Source organism: Orcinus orca, chromosome 10, assembly GCF_937001465.1.
Source record: "Orcinus orca chromosome 10, mOrcOrc1.1, whole genome shotgun sequence".
Lineage (NCBI taxonomy): Eukaryota > Metazoa > Chordata > Mammalia > Artiodactyla > Delphinidae > Orcinus > Orcinus orca.
Window position 1 is genome coordinate 104,843,464 of NC_064568.1, and position 16,795 is coordinate 104,860,258.

Sequence of the window (16,795 nt, forward strand, 5' to 3'; positions counted from 1 at the left end):
CAGCCTGGAAAGGCGGCTGGCCTGGGAGGTGGACGCGGGCCCCAGCGCCAGGCCTGCCTCTCGCCGTCTGGAACGTCTCGATGGAGCCCAGTTTCCTTACCTCCAAAACCTGAAACAAATTTCCCAACTCTCGAAAGTTCTGTGATCTTTGCCACTTTTCAGTTTCCAATGATTCAAGACATAGTAGCTTAGGTTTCCTAACTTAACCTAGTGTCTCTGTCAAACAGAATTAATCATGGAATCAAACATGTTGCTGCCCTCAGAGGGGCTGTGTCTCACAGACCCTCAGGTTCTGTGTAGAGGTTCCCTTTGTAAAGACAAGGGTCCTTCAGATAATCACCCCGCCTCCATCTCCATCATCTTCATAAAGCGCAGCGAGTCTGTGGGCCGGTCTGACCGCTGTGACGGAGGACGTGTGCGCTGGACATCCGGAGAGAGGAGACCCTGGGGGCATCTCGGAGGACCCCTTGACATTCAGGCTGGAAACTGGGAAAGGAGGAGGGCCCCACGTTGAGCCTGGGACGTGACTGCGCGAGCCCCTTGCGTCCTGGCGGTGTCCTAGGCCGGCGTGTGCCTGGGGGGTGCAGTCACGGGTGCTGGAGAGGCTGATACAGGGGGTGTCTTCAGGCAGCCGCTTATCAAGCCTCAGCGCCTGCCGTTTCATGCAGACGGGGTGGACCGGGTGGAAACCGGCCCCAGGGTCAGGAAATCTGCCTTCTGTTCCTTGTTGTGCAGCCGCGACCTTTGGAAGGTCATTCCCCAGCCCTTCTCAGTTTCTCCATCCGTAAAATAAGATGGTGAAATTAATGTGCTTTATAAGAAACGTTAGGGAAATCCTTCTGATTATTTCCATGAGAACTATGGCCGATGAACATTTCTTGGGCCCCCACCTTGACCCCCTCTCTGGCACACTGTCCAGGGCCCTCGTCTCTGGTTGGAGGGGTTTCTCAGAGCCCTGCCTTCCTGCTGCCTGTCCATGGGTTCTGTTCCCACCCTGGTGACACCTCCGCCCCCCAGGAGGAGAGGTGGTGGAGGCGGGAGCTCCTTACGCCGAAATAAACAGTAAAGTTTGGAGACATGTAGACCAAGATAATTAGGACAATGCTGTTGAATGAAAGATGGCATTAGACTTCTTGTTATACTTACGTTGGAATCCGGTCCCCAACAGCACACTCTCCAGTTAACTGATTTGTTTTAAAAGGTTTGTTTGTTTGTTTCAAGATTTCATTAGTTGAAATCTTCTGCTCACGCCTCAGTTCAGGCTCTATTTATGGGCTTTTCTACTTCCTTGAGAAATGTTGGAAAAACATCTGTTTTTCTATCAACAACTGTTGACTATTTGGGAACAGTATAACACCAAGGAATGCGAACAATAGTGAATGAAGCTAACTATCTAGGAGAAATGAGTTCAAGCTCCCCTGAAATATCTACCTGTATAGCACGGATTTATTTTCCTGAAATAGCGGAAACGCACTCATAAGACAAATATATAAATTACCAGGATTTAAAAAAATGTTTTATTTTATTTATTTATTTTGGGCTGCGTTGGGTCTTCATAGCACATGGGCTTTCTCTAGTTGCAGTGAGAGGGGGCTACTCTTCATTACGGTGCACGGGCTTCTCGTTGCGGTGGCTTCTCGTTGCGGAGCACGGGCTCTAGAGTGCAGGCTCAGTAGTTGTGGCACACAGGCTCAGTAGTTGTGGCGCACGGGCTTAGTTGCTCCGCGGCATGTGGGATCTTCCTGGACCAGGGCTTGAACCCTTGTCCCCTGCATTGTCAGGCGGATTCTTAACTACTGTGCCACCAGGGAAATCCCTACCAGGATTTTTATACTCTTTCAAAACTTGCATATAGCCGACCTGCTTTGGGCAAGGAATCAGAAATTCTTAAGGATGGAAATGTTGAAATTGCAGATTTCCATTCTAAAACACATTTTTTTAAAAGAATTAGTGCTCTGAAAAATGCTGTGTTTTCGTGTTAAGAGTGATAACGGGCTGTGGAATCATCACTTTGTATCTCGGTGATCGTGATGGATCTGTGATCTCCTCAGCATTAGCCAGGCGTTTTCTCTAATAATATTATCCCTTGTAATAGCAGTAACGTTTTGTAGATCACAAAGCGCTTTCAAGAGATGCGCTGATAGGATCCCTAAACCCTGTGACGTGCGAGAAAACCAAGCGGGAAGTAAGTGACTTGCCTGGCGTGATAGGCCCAGAGTCTTAGGGCTTCTGTCCGCGTTCTTTTCACTACGTAACCTTGAGACTGTCCTTGATGGCCCATTTTCCTATAGAACACTTCGCTTGGGAAGACGCATCACTGTGCGAGGCCTTGTGGCCCTGCTGTCTGGGGGCGCTGGGTGTGTGGGCCTCACACCACAGGCTCAGCTTATGGAGTTGCCCCACCTTGTAAAAAGGTGACAGCGGATCACAGAAAGGTTCCTCGCCTGCCAGCGCCCAGTGCTGCTGGGAACAGGGTCGGTGTTTTCACTCTTTTTCCTGTGCTCCTTCGTCCTCAGCCTCCACTTCTAGCAGCAGGACGAGTCGGCATCAGCTGGGTGCTGTCCCTGCTCCCCCTGGACCCTCCGGACGGGCCGCCAAGAGGGGCGTCTCTGCTAAAGCAGGTCAGGGGCCCAGCAGGTGACGTGGTTTCCCCAACTGGGGGACACCGCTCGCTCTTAGAGGCAAGCGCCCCAAACCCATCTCTTTTCTCAGAGGTCCTGACCTAACACGGAGTCAGAGACCAAGGTGACTCGTGGGACTGAGATGCTCGTTCTGGTCGCCTGGGAGGTGGCCCTGCGCCATCCCGGCTGGGCTGCCAGGCTGTTCCCAGCCCAGAGCTTCCACGAGAGGCATGAGCTCTCTTGTCTTTCCGCCCTCTGTGTCCTGGAGTCAGGCATGCAGAGGCACAGGCGCCGGGGGTAGGGGCAGTGGGGCAGCCCCGGGCTCATGCCCCGCCCACCAGTCCTGTGGGGCCACCCGTGGGGGGGGCACGGGATTTCTCTCCGTGTCTGGGGAGAGCCGACTTCCTTGGAGACTTTGTTCACTGATGCTTCAGCCCACTCGTGTGATCCTTTCACTGGACCCTGAACTGAATTTGTTCTTCTTCATTCTTCTTACGAGGCTTCGCTCTGGCTGACAGTGGAGGGCCGGGTGGGAAGGGCTCCTTATCCGCTGTCTGGTCTGGGGTCGGCCGGGTGGCTTTGGTCCAGCAGCACCTCCCTGTGTGTCCCCTTTATCTGTCCCTCTGTGATTTTAGAAGGAATTTCGTAGAAATGGGAACTGGAGATTCGGGGTGGATTGAGCAGAAAGTGTGATCGTCACACTGGCTTATTTGCAAGAGCAGTAAAAGGACACTAAATATTCTGCCTGCACACATGTTCCTGCCTGAAAATTACTAGCCTCTTAATTTATGATTTTTGGAGCAAATGTTCAGTAACTGTTCTTAAATCAACAACATTGATTTAAAAACAAAATTATCAGCATTACCTAGTGTCTCACAGAAAAGAAAAAACTCTAGCAGATCACTTCACATTTAGCTTTGAGATGTTATCAGCCGTCAGCTTTCCAAGCACCCTTTACCCTTGGTAAGTGCAGTGCAGTGGAAACGCTAGCACGTACATGAACGTCCAGCAGACTCAGTTCATCCCGAAGACCCGGCACGTTGCACACCTTCCCGGGAAGGTTCACATCAATCACGGAGAAACATCTGTCTTCCGAAAACACCACCCCAAGCGCCCTGCTTCTCGGAAAGTTGGGCCGAGGGAACCAGTGCAGATCCCCTCCCTGCCAAGCCTTGCGTCACGAGCCTTCGTGATCAATAAGAACATTGTGGTGGTTGTTTCAGAGCTGATGTAGTTACTTGTCTGCAAGCCGACACTTGACTCAAAAGGCTGGTCTGGTTTCTGTGGTGCAAGTGTGGCCTTCACTGGGCCTGTCCTGGCACCGAGCTCTGGGACTGCTCTGCCCGGGCAGCAGCTGGGCCCATCCCTCAGTTTCATAGTGAGTAACCCATCAGCCGGACCAGCGCCTCTGTGAGAGGACACGGTGTCTTTTCCGTCAGAACCACCGTGGCCCGTTAGTTAGTAGGAAGGAGGGAAAGAACAGAATTGAAAACCCATCAGATGCCTGGCTGTGGGCTCTTCAATTCTGGAGAGACAGAAAATGTGGTGGCCCTGCTTTTCTTAATAACTGGGATAAATGCAGATAGTGGTAGGCCACTGCACATCTAAGGATGAGATGATGCAGAGATGCATGACTTAGAAAAAGTCTCTCCGTTCATAGTTGAGATGCACAGTGTTTCTTGGCTTTCCTGTAATCGGTTGATATGGTTTGTATATTAATTCATGTCAGGCTCTTAGAATTTCCTCTTGGAGTTTCTGTCTTCCTCCTTGAAAACTTTCTGTTTCATTTTCAGGGAAATGGAATCCTTTGGGTCTTACTGTTGAAATATAGTTTTGTTGTGTCCGATATTACTTTTAATTTCACCAATTGCGGGGTAAATAAACCATTGTGCAGTTGGAAAAAAAAAAATTGGCAGAAAGGCAGAATATGTTAAAGACTCTTGCTTTTCATTGCAGGGAGATTTCCCAACCGCAGCGGCTCTGTTTTATTCTGCCTCTGGCTAACATCTCAAGATCAGTCATAAAGCTCCACGCAGATACTTTCATGTATTGGAAGAACAATATTTTGACACTCGTTGACACAGCAGAAAAATACAGCCCCGAATTAGTGTTCAGGAGGACAGTGAAGACATTGTCCGTTCATATGAGATGCATGTGAAAATGTTGTGTTGTGTTAACAGAAAAGATGCCCCTCAGCCCTTGACCGTCAGCGTTTGCCGGGAGAACCGCTTCTGGTTCTTCACGGGATTAGACAGCTTTTTATTCTTAATCATGGGACTTGAGCAGTCATTGGTACTGTCAGACTACAGAAAATTCTAGTCACCAAAAAATACAGGTTTATTCTCCATAGTCTAGCAATTTGAGTTAAGCTTCTCTCAAGTTTTTGTTTGGTTGTTATTTTCTTTTTTGGGGTGGGGGGCCACTTTAGAATATTTAAAGACTTGTTATGTTAACTATTTTGAAAATATTAATTCAATTTATCAAAGGCCTGATTTTCTAAATTTCATCTAAAGTTATAAAGACTCAAAAAAAAAATCTGTCACTATCTATGTGTTTTTAAAATAATCAAACTTTTAGGAGCTCTCTTGATTTTTTTTTTAATTTGAAGGACATAAAGGAGCTTTTGGTTTAATTTTCAGCAGTGTGGAGGGGATGTAGTCTGTAAATTACTGGGTTTTTTATATGTAGTGGAATTTCTCTCCTCCCGTGTCACTAGGCTCAAATATTACTGCTACCAGAAATGTTTTCTTAAATAGAACTAGCTTCCCTTCCCATCTCTCTCAATCAAGGACACTACTGAGTCAGCATCTAGGAAATAATTATGATAACAGAAACATTACAGTCATGGGCAAGACCAGGTTAAAAAGAGCAGCTTAACCTCCCAGAAGATCAAAGCTTACATGGTGTTTCTGTTGGGGTGTTCTTGTATTTAGCAACCAGAAATTAAAGGCAGAATGATTAAATCTAAATCTATTCAAGCGTAGTTTTAACAGTATGGAGGGTAGAGTGACTTTTAAATTGAAATCCTGATTTCTGTGAATCAGGATGCTGTGGTGAAACACATTTGAAATGAGTTTCAATGAATGCGTTGAATGGGCACCAGCTCCCCGGTGACAAGGATGCTGCGTGTGCCGGGCCGAGGTCCTCAGGGATGCTGGACGGGCAGGCGCCGCGCTCTTGGGTCTAGGAGCAGACGGATGAGGGTTCTCAGAGCCCTCCCGCCGCGAGGTGTGCCCGCCGCCTCCCCGCTCCTGCCAGCAGTCAGCGGTCACCCCTTGGTCCCAGTGGCTCGGGGACGTGGCGTTCCTCCCTCCTCCCTGAGGATTCTGGGGCCCGGGTGCTGCCTTACCCCTTGGACCTGCCTTCTCGGCGCTGATGCATGGCTGCCCCCCGCCCCATGGAGGGACTGGTCCCCAGCTGTCTTCCTCCGAGCTCGTGGCACAGGGAGCAGAAACCAGCTCGAAGAAATTCAGGTGGAAAAGGAGTCATCCCAGGGGGCGCTGGGGCACGTCCCAGGCCGGGGCGGTGGAGTCGCTTGCCGTGCTCTGGGCGCCTGCCCCTCGCTCCCCCCATGCCTGGGGTCCTGCCCTCCCTGCTTCTCACCCAGCAGGTGTCCTGCCCTGGGCTCTGAGGTGCTCCTTCTGCCTCAGGCCTCCCCCCCGGCCTCAGCAGGGCGCTGACCCCCACTCCGGAGTCAGGCATCTCCGGTGCCCAGTGCCATCCTGCGCATTCAGTCTCTGGGCCTCTGATCACAGGCTTTTTTGAGACCCCGATTGGCCCAGAATATGTCTGTGTCCACCCTTGATATGGGACTGGGAGTGGGGGAGGCACTGGGACGGGCCCCTGGCTGAGCGTAGCTCTGGCCTCACGCCTCCAGCTCAAGCCGGGGGTAGGGGGTGGGGGGGGGCCTGCTTGGGACGGAGGTTGTCTGGAGCTCCCAGGCCTGATGTCTCCTGGAGGCTCGCTGGAGTCCATGTCTCAGAAGTTCCCCCTTTAGTCAAATGCTGGGCCGTTAGAGCCTTTTTCCTGCGTAAAGGGTGGATGCCCCTAAGCCAGGCTCTGCATCCCCCGTGTCTGCCCCCACCTGGCATCCTCCAGTGCCTGGCACTTTGCAGGCTTCCGTAAATACTTGCTGACCGACAGGTCCGGTCCCCGGGCTGGTCCGCACAAGTCCATGCAGCTGTTCCTAACGACCATTTAGAATAGCAGAATTTCCACAGGAAAATGCATGGGAGTGTAATGCAGTGAAAAGAAAACGAAACAGGATTGAGGCTCTCGTCCCACCTCCGGCCAAACTAGCTGTGTGACTTCAGCCAGATCACATAACCTCTCTGGGTTCAGCTGCTTCCCCGCCTTTTTATGAGTTGAATTGAAAGACAGCATCTCTGAGGTCCTTTCCAACTATGAAAGTCTGTGGCTGTGAACAGAATGGGGATTAAATTCACTCCACCCTTTCACTCTGCATGCCATGTATGGACGCAGGACTTTGGTCCTGGAGATGAACTAGGTTCTCCCAGGTGCCAGGAACCCTCTCCAGCTGCGTAACCACCGTCATCATCATCAAGATAAATAATAGTCCTTGAGCGCTTACTCTGTTCCAGGCACTGTTCCAGGCACTGTTCATATATTAGCTAATTTCATCCTAAAAGCGACCCTACGAGGTTGGTGCCATTATTCTCATTTTTCTGAGGCCCTGGAAGATTAGGAACTTTCCAGAAGTCACGCAGTGACTCCTGGAGCCGAGGTTTAACCCGGGTGGTCTGACTCCAGGTCTGAGGACCACAGCACGCGCTGGTTCTCGGTGTGGTCCCCAGACCAGCAGCATCAGCTTTGCCCTGGAACCTGCTAGAAGTGCAGATTTCCAGCCTTCACCCAGGCCTACTGAGTCGGCCTCGCTGGGGCTGGAGGAGGCCGGCGATCTGTGTGTTAACCTCCCAGGAGGCTCTGATGCACACAGACTCCAGCACCCCTGCCTGCTACCTGAGCACCGGCTGTCATCGTGCCCGTAAGTGTCTCTCTGGGTCTTTGCTCCCCACTGTTCCCACTGGGAGGCAGGGGTGTGGTGTCACTGCCCATTGGTACACGAATGAGACAGGCATTCAAAAGTCAGACGGTCATAAACTGGGAGCTAGTTAGCCCACTTCTCAAGGTCTGTCTTCTAGTTGGCATCACCGATGTAGTCACTGCAGGAAAAGTCAGGTGGTGGAGACGAGGAAGGAGGGAGGGGAGAGGATGATCCACCAGCTGTGTCCCGGGGTGAGCAGGCTGCCTCCACGAAGCCCTGCAGGTTGAGTGGCGGCGTGAGGGCAGCACACACACGAGAGGGGGGCCCTTCTCCCTCTGCGGGGCGGCTCCGTGGCCCGGCTGCCCCATGAGTGCCTGCCAGCCTCCTGTGTTCGTGGGCATACAAGGGTTGCCCAGGTGAGCTGAGATGTGCTGCGAACACAGAACGTGCACGGGGCTTCCAAGGCTCAGTGCATAGGAAAACGGCGTAAAATACCTTGATAATATTCTCTATTGAAACAACGATGTACTGCATACATCGGTTTATAAAGCATTAAAATTAGCTCTGCCCTTTCCTTTTCCTTTTTTAATGTGGCTAATAGAAAATGTTAAGTTATATATGTGGCTTGCATTGCATTTCTGTGGGGCAGCACCGTTTAGGGAACCTTAGCTTGTAAAGTCCCGCTGCGTTTCCCTTAATGCACATAATGTGATGTGTTTATCAGGGTTAGTTACTGGTAACGATGGCTGTCAGTACTGGAACCCAGAGGTCCGTGGAGAGGCTCGGGCCTGTCACTCAAGAGAGCCCAGGACCAGCCCAGAAGCTGGGCCCCTCAGGTCAGAGTCAGACGAGAGGCAGAACTGGGTGCTCAGGACGGCTTTGAGGGGAAGGTCACAGCAAAGTCAGAGCTGCTTCCCAAGGGTGAGTTGAGGCAGCCCTGGGCCGGGAGCCACGAGCCGGGAGTGGCGGGCAGGTGGCCGGCTGTGGGTGTGGAGTCACTTCCTGCTGTGCAGCTGAGCCAGGAGCGAAGTCTGGGTGGCTCGCCGGGCATGTGAGTGGGAGCAGGTATTGGAAGCACGTGGAAGGGGTAGGCGGCTGGGCTCCAGGAAACAGCACTTCTGGGAAGTGCGTTGTGACAGTCATGGTGTCGGGGCCCACATGCCAGGTGTGAGTCCCTGAGCTAGTGTCAAGCTGACCATCACTGCACGGTGCAAGGTAGTCAGAGCTGTGCAGGGACACTACAGCAGAGGCAACAATGCTTATGTTAAAGGCAAACATAAGGATTTCATTGCTGTATTGAAACAGCTGAAATTACAGTCATCACAGGACTGCCCGCCCATCCTAAACGCCCTGTCACAGTGTGACTTTACTGCTTTTCTCATGGCGGGGGTGGGGGTGGGGGGCGTTCCCCTTTGTCTGGATTCGGGCTGTGCCTGCCACAGTAGTCCATGGAGGGGCACGGCGGGGCCTCCCGAGGCTTTAGGAGGCCTTGCAGATTCTGTTTTCTAGGTAGCTGGGCCAGACCGGGTGAGAGGCTGCGGGGACAGGACACAAGGAGGAGGGCTGGGGGCGGTCCAGCACGGAGGACCCAGGCCTGTGCGGGAGGCCATCTCGGCCAGCAGCCCGGGAAGCAGGGAGGAGCCGTCCTCCCGGATTCTGAACTCAGGGTCCTGAGCAGTAAAAAAAAAACTCTGGCCTTAAGCCAGAGTTTCGGGATGGCTGATTAAGCAGCAGCCTTTGTCTGTATGTGCGTTTTCTCTTATGGTTCTTTCCTACGTTGTTTACGTGGTCACATAACCTTGGGTACATACCATGCTTCATGTGCTCACTCAGGGCATGTTGTGCTGGGCATACATGTCTGGCTGTAGAATTCGCTCCAATTAATTCCCAGTCCTAAAAGTCCCACACAATGACGTTCCATAGGGCTGGACAATGTCTCTATCGATGCCCAGCCTTTCCTGCAGGACGACGGGAGGGACCCCAGTTTCATGTCGGGGCCTGGCCTCCTGGCTGAGGGGCAGTGCAGACTGACCGGGTTTGGGCTGCTTGGGGCCCACACTCACCAGATCAGCACCGGGAAGTGAGGGCAGCCGTGTCCCGGGGCAGAGAGTGTCCTGATTTTGGAGAGAGGGTTTTGGGAGGACTTTAAAGTGGAGCTGCAGGCCCGCCCTGCACTTTCCTTCTCCTCACACCGTTCCACAGCAAGTACGCAGCCTTGTTCAAACAGGAAGAGTAATGGGAAAGCTGAGTGGGCCTGGGGAGAGGGCTGCAAGGGGGGACAAGGACCAAAACGAGACAGACCAAAAGCACATACGGGCCATAAGGAGTAGCAGCAAAGGCAAATACCACGGATTCAAAGAAGCTTACAGGCAGCGCAGTTTGGTTCCATTTGCCAGAAGCCGAGGTGGGCAGATTAGAGCCTGTGGGCCAGTCACGGGTTGTGTAAATAGCACGGCCGCACCCACCTCTTCCTGTGTTGTCTGTGGCCGCTTTGTGCTCCAGCGGCAGAGCTGAGCGGCTGTGTTACAGCGTGTGGCTCGAAAGCCTAAAGTGTTTACTCTCTGGCCCTTTCAGAAAACGTTTGCAGACCCCGGACTTAAAGGAAACAAATGAAGGAGTTAAGCGAGAAGTAGTCAGTAAAGACACGGACAAGAGAGAGAAAATCATTCCAGAGGTTGAAGTCACATTAGCAAGAAAACTTTAAATAAGTGTTATTAGAAACAGGTGAACAAGCAGGAGGACATCACATAAAATAATATGGAAGAGAACAAGGATAAGTATGATGGGGCAGCAAGTAACAGACCTGAACACAGAAGAAAAGAGATCCAACACATGCATAATTGGTGTGCCTGGAAAAGAAAAGGAGTGCGTGGAAGCATGGAAGAGATAAAATGTACTCAGAGATCAATAAATAACTACGCTACCTGACTCTGCATACAGAGAGAGCAGATGGTGCTCCAGAAAACTGGGTCAGAGTGATTCCCAGAGGACTAGAGCTTTCAGGCTGTATGTTGTGACCCCCAGCCTCGGACTTCGTAGCTTGGTGGACCTGGCTGGAACAAAAGCGCAGGGCAGTGCAAGTGTTGGTCTGGCCTCTTTCAGTGCATTGGTATCAATGTTGAATGATATGTTAATAGCAAGAGCTAGATAGCCTTCTAAATTTGTTTTATTATTTTTTGGTGTTTTTAAAAATGTATCATCTAATGATTTTTTTCCTGTCCAGTAACTTTGTACTTTTAAAATGTCTAAAAGACCCTTAATCAAAGGAATCCACAAACAACAGTATTTTTACCCATGAAGAAATTAATAGACTGAGGTTTTGATTTTATGCTAGATGATTTTCTCAATACAGTTGTGTTTGTTAGTCATTTAGTACCTGTGTCCCAACTATGTCAGAGTAAGGGGTACTCCCCCCGGGCTAACCCGCCCGAACTGTGTGCATCCCATAAAGCATAAGACCCAGCCTAGCCCAGGACTCCTTGAAGTCCTGATTCAAACTGAAAACACCAGGCTATCATGATGAAAGCAGCTACTGAACAGAGCTGAAAGAAAATGTATGTGAACGGTTCCACACTTAGAATCCTTTATGGGGAATTTTAATCTCCATTTGTTCAAATGCCTCTGATTTTTATTAGAATTATTTCATAGAATTTCTCCCCTATTTTTATACATATATTTATATATATGTATATATACATTTATGTACGTGTATATGTTTAGATTATTTTTATGACAGTAGCCCGTAAAGCACAAAAGCACAGGACTGAGAAGGCAGCAGTCAGATGAACATAGTTAAACATAACCTTGATTAACAAATCTCGTTATTCATGGATGACAGCTCAGTTAATAAGTGTCCGTGGCTTGGATACCGAGCCGGAGGTTAATGGCAAGGTGGAAGCAATTGTCGAACCCAGGTTTTCAAGACAAACACACATCCCAGCCCGAAAGGCACGCGTGGAATCAAGGCTAGCTGGTCGGCTGTGGTGATGCCCTTTGGCTGTTCTCCACCACTGGTCCCGCTGGGAGCCACTGCAAGCTCCTGGGTCCAGGAAGGAGGAGGCCCCTCCACTGTGACGTCCACGTCGTGACCTGTACGGCCGAAGAGCAGGTGTGGGAGAGGAGTTTTTTTTCTTTTTGGCGGGGGTGGGGGGGGGGATTTTTTAAATGAAAGTTTTATTTTGACTTCTCTAAATTAGGTTTGTAAAACAGATAGATTCGCTGTATAGTTACAAGAGAGCACATATCCAAATGAAGCGGGTACTTACAACCACCTAGACTTGGCCTTCAAGCGTCAGTGACGTGGAGTCGGGTTCCCCCTGGACTTTATATGCCTTAAAAGCAAGATGAATATGGGACATGGTTGGAGAACTGCGCTGTTCATTTGCCATCAGGAGACATTTTGGTGTTGAAGAATCCCAAGCCTTGGTGCACTCCTCCCTGTGGGATGGATTAAAACATAAAAAGCAGGCGATGTTTCCGTTTGCACTGGTGATCAGGGCAGGGCAGAGGTAATTAAGTGTGTGAGGAGGTGGGGAAGTCAGTCGTATCCTTATGGGGCCCCTCATTCCGGGAGGGACGGGCCCAGAGTGCAGACGCCTGAAACCTGTCACCTCAGGAGTGTTTCTGCACTGGAAGCCGGAGCTGGGTAGGGACTTGAGCACGGGGTGGCCGGCCGAGTCGTGGGTCACATGGCCCGCATGTGAACAGGAAGGTGAGGAGAGGTGAACCTTCGCCTCGGCCGTGCCATCCATCAGGGAAGAAATGGACCAGATCAGCGTGTGCAGCTGCGTGAGGACGTGCAGGCCTGGGCGCTTCCCACACAGGGGCCTTTGTGCTGGACACGACTGGGCATCGCGACGGGCCGCGCGGCCCCGGCTCGCTGGCAAATTCCTAACCCACGATCACCGCAGAGCACCAACTTGTTCATCTGGTCTGGAGTGTCACCGGCCTTCATTTACCAGTCAGAGACGATTCATTACGCTCAGTGGAAATTCAAACAAAGCCTTTCCCTCTGCGTTTTAAAACCAGTAAACTATTCAGTAATAACAAATAAATCTGGAGCTGTACATCCTTTCCCGCCCATTCCCAGGCTGGAGTCTGGGACAGGATGAACTTTAAAGGAAATGCCTAGAAATTGGTAGGTCAAAGGCCGCGGATGGTCGGCTGGAAAAGAAAAGGGCAGATTCTTGGCACTCAGCTGTGGTGAAAGTGAGGGCCTCCTGTGTGCCCAGATTCCCGGTGGGGATGGAACGAGCACCAGGGAGCTGGTGCCGGTGTCTCAAGTAATCCACCCGCAACCAGTCATCGTCTTTTCTCCCTTTATTTTTAGCAGCCCTTGCTTTCTTTCACATGATTAAAAATATGATTTTTTCAAAACCATTCCAGCCCAACATAGTGTTTAAAAGAAATAAAATAAGCTGAGCAGTCCTGAAAGACCTACTTGAAATGTTATTTTTAGAATGGAAAGTCAAGTAAAACACCCTTAAGTACATACACTAATCCCTCAGAAAAACGTTCAGATATAGAAATTCTAGCCAGAAGCATAATTTAATTTTTCCTAAAAACTTTGGAAGCATTTTGAAGAAAGCCAAAACGTGCGTCTGTGTGTGTGTGTCTGTGTGTGTGTGTGTGCACGCACACGTGTGTGTGTGTGCGTGTGTGTGCACACAGCACGTGAGAGGGTCAGCTTAGTTGGGGAGGTGCCCAAAGGGCAGCTCGGGCCAGTACAGCCAGTGTGCTATGCCATCGTCCCAGGGAAACCTGGAGAGACACAGGCCATGCCAGGGCCCAGGATGGAGGGTTCCCAGGCCGAGGAGGAGGGTATTCCAGGCTGGGTGGACACCTGCAAGACGCGGACACCAAGAGGGGCCTCTCGCCTCTGCTGGTGCCCACGACCAGGGCACCTTCGAGGAGCTGAACAGCCAAGGGCGCTGGCCCAGGGTCTGACCCTCGGGGCCGCACGCACCATCCCGATGAAGAGGACAGCTTGCATTTTGTGCCTTTTTAGAACTGATCAAGCTTTATTATTAATATAATTCATGTAAAATTTTTAAAGTGTTATAAATAAATTCATCAACTATAATCTCTCAATGCAAAACAAAACTGCAGACCTTTCATGAATGTGAACAAACCCCTCTCCTGCCAGGACGATTCCGTCTGATGCTTCTCAGCATGTCCCTGACCTGCGTCTGCTTCCAGCGTCCCACCCGGGGGCCGCCTCTCCAAGGCGTGTGAAATTGCCGAAAGCCGTATCTTCTGCAGGACAAAAATACAATTTAAAACAATCTGGAAATAGACCGAAATATTCACAAGAAAAAACTTCGAGTACAGGAGAAACGTGCGCGTTTCTATTTTTTAGAAGGCTGCCATAAATTGAAATGAATAAAGAAGAATTAAACTTTACTTAAACTAAATCAGCAAAAACTTTGCTGACTGTTTTCTAAAAGAAAATAAGCGGCTCCATTGATCTCAGAAACCTAGTTTTCAGCTTATCCCACAGCAGCTGGGGAGACACCAACCAATAGTTTTCTGTAGATGTTACAACAAGAGTTCAATGCACATAATACTGGGGACTCTGTGTTCTAATGAGGTGACTATTGCTTTCACCTATTTTATTTGGAAAAGTGGGTGTGAGTGATGAAAAAAATTGATTTTTAAAAAATTTTTTATTGAAGTATAGTTGATTTATGTGTTTTAGATGTACAGCAAAGTGATCCAGTTATACATATATATGTGTATATACATATGTATATTCTTTTTCAGATTCCTTTTCATTATAGGTTATCGCATTGAGTTGTTTTTTGTTGGTTTTTTTTGTCTTAGATTTTTTTCCTAAAGAGACTGCTGTCAGATACCAGCTATACTTAATTTTGTAAGATCTCCATCTTCTGTCTGTGTAAACAAACCTTTAAAATCAGTGCGTGGCTGCAGCTATAGAACCTCTGGGCCTGGCTGCTACGGTGGGAGCCATCTGAGCTGAGTTTGGGGGCCCTGTTTTGGGTCTTTCACCTGCAGCTAGACTTCTGGCTCTCCATGAAAAAGCCCGTCTGTGAGATGCGCCCACCGAGCCCCTGACCTTCAAACACAGCTACTGAAACCTTAACTCTGCGCAGACGTCTTCACTGCCAGATAACTTGTTAAAAGTGCTGTTCGTTATATGATTGTTTTTCCGTTAAGGATTGTTGAATATTTTGCTTTACCGTGTCACCGCAGTGGTAAATTTCCAACTTTACTGTTAGGAAATTTGGTCCTACTTTGGAGGATAAACACCTGTCCTTAAATGATGTTTTCTTGCCTTCCTTCCATGATTCTTAAATATCCTATGAAAAGGTTATTCAGTGCAGATGCTCTTCAGCATCTCCTACGTGTGAACTGTAGTCCAAGGTCCTGCTGCAGACAGAGGTGCTGCAACAGCTGCCCGGCCTGTGCACCTGGGCTGTACCCAGAGGTCCCCAGATGATTCTGTCTCACGTTAGAGTTTGAGAACCACGACTGCCGCGGTTAGGATAGTGGACTAGACTCATCGTCACCGTCTGGCTACACAGGTTAAAGCATCTGAACAAGGAGGCCGTTAGCCCTTGGTAGCCAGGGTCACCACACCAGAATCCGAGGAAGTGAAACTTCACCAGTAGCTCACCCGGCTTCCCAGATAATCAAATAATTGCTTTGCTCTGTTTCGCTTCACTTCTACTCTGTAAAAGCCCTGCCCCCCTGTCCCTGTGTGGGGAGCCTCCTGAACACCTTTGGAATCAACGTGTGCTCAGATAAACTCCTGAGAGTTTTTGCGTGCCTTGGTTTACCTGTTAGCACTGTCCCTGTCCGTGATGGGCGTTGGTGACATGATAGTTCCCGAGGGGCAGCTGGGTCCAGCTTTCACGTGGCTCTGCCTCTCTTTCTAGGCCATGTGGCTGATGCTACAGAATGATGAACCCGAGGACTTTGTCATAGCCACGGGGGAGGTCCACAGCGTCCGGGAATTCGTAGAGAAGTCGTTTCTGCACATCGGAAAAACCATCGTGTGAGTATGACTGATGGACGTTTGTCAGACGTGTGCTCGCTGTTCTGCCTGCATTTTGTCTTTTTCCCTCTTTGCTCTTGTAAAGCATGAAGCAGGGACTCGGTCCCAGTTATAGTGAGAGTCAGGTGTTTGTCACCATCTAAACTCAGTTTTTTAAAAATTTCTTTTCTCTTCTTAATTTTTAAATATGTTTTTAAGGTTTTTACTTTTTTAACTTTAAATTTTGTATCATGGTTTATACTCAGTTTACTAGGATTTTACTGTTGCTAATTGCTCTTAACAGATCAATGTGATAACATAAAAGTTACACAAACTTTTTTCAGTACTTTCACTTTATATTTTAAATTTTTGAAACCATAGAAACTTACAGAAAAGTTTCAAATACATGACCAGCATAATTCTTTTCTCTGAACCATTGAGAGTAGGCCCTGTCCCCCTGACTTCTGTGTGTATTTCCTATAACAGAGACATTGTCGAACATGAATGCAGCGCAGCCGTCAAGGTCAGGAAGTGGCGCTGCTGAGCGAGTACTGTCTCACCCGCAGGCCTCACCCGAGTCTTGCAGCTGGGTCAGTGCTCCACTTTATACCACGCGATCCACACACTACAGCTACTTGTTGCATTACACAAATTTTGAAGTCAGATTTTTATTGGAATATTTGAAAGATTGGGGGGAAATCCTTCACTACAGATGGAAGTTTCTTTTTTGGTGATTGTATTATTGAGATAAAATATACATAACATAAAATTTACCATTTTAATAATTTTCAGGCATACAGTTCAGTGGCATTAAGTATATTCACGTTGTTGGGCAACCATCACCACCATCCGTCCACAGAACTCTTTCTTCTCCCCAAACTGAAACTCTGCTCCCATTAAACCCTAACTCCCCTCCCCCTCCCCCAGCCCCGGCAGCCACCATTCTACTCTCTGTCTCTGAGTGTGATGACTCCAGGGACCTCGTATCAATGGAATCACACAGTATCTGTCCCTCTGTGACTGGCTTATCTGGCTGAGCCTGATGTGCTCAGGTTCCATCCTGTGTCAGCACTTCACTCCTCTTTAGGGCTGAGTAATATCCCATTGTGTGGATGGACCACGTGTTGCTTGTCCATCATCTGTTAACACCTGGGTGGCCCCCGCCTTTGGGCT

At 49.4% G+C, this 16,795-nt stretch overlaps 1 protein-coding gene across 2 annotated transcripts in view; it reads left to right on the forward strand.

The window, feature by feature from the left end:
• GMDS (GDP-mannose 4,6-dehydratase) overlaps positions 1 to 16,795 on the forward strand; it is a 477,395-nt gene that overhangs the window by 369,389 nt on the left and 91,211 nt on the right. For both annotated transcript variants that reach the window (XM_004281075.4, XM_033408007.2), the window contains one exon: positions 15,525 to 15,643. In XM_004281075.4, the coding sequence (XP_004281123.1) occupies positions 15,525 to 15,643 (119 nt within the window). The remainder of the gene's footprint in view (positions 1 to 15,524; positions 15,644 to 16,795) is intronic.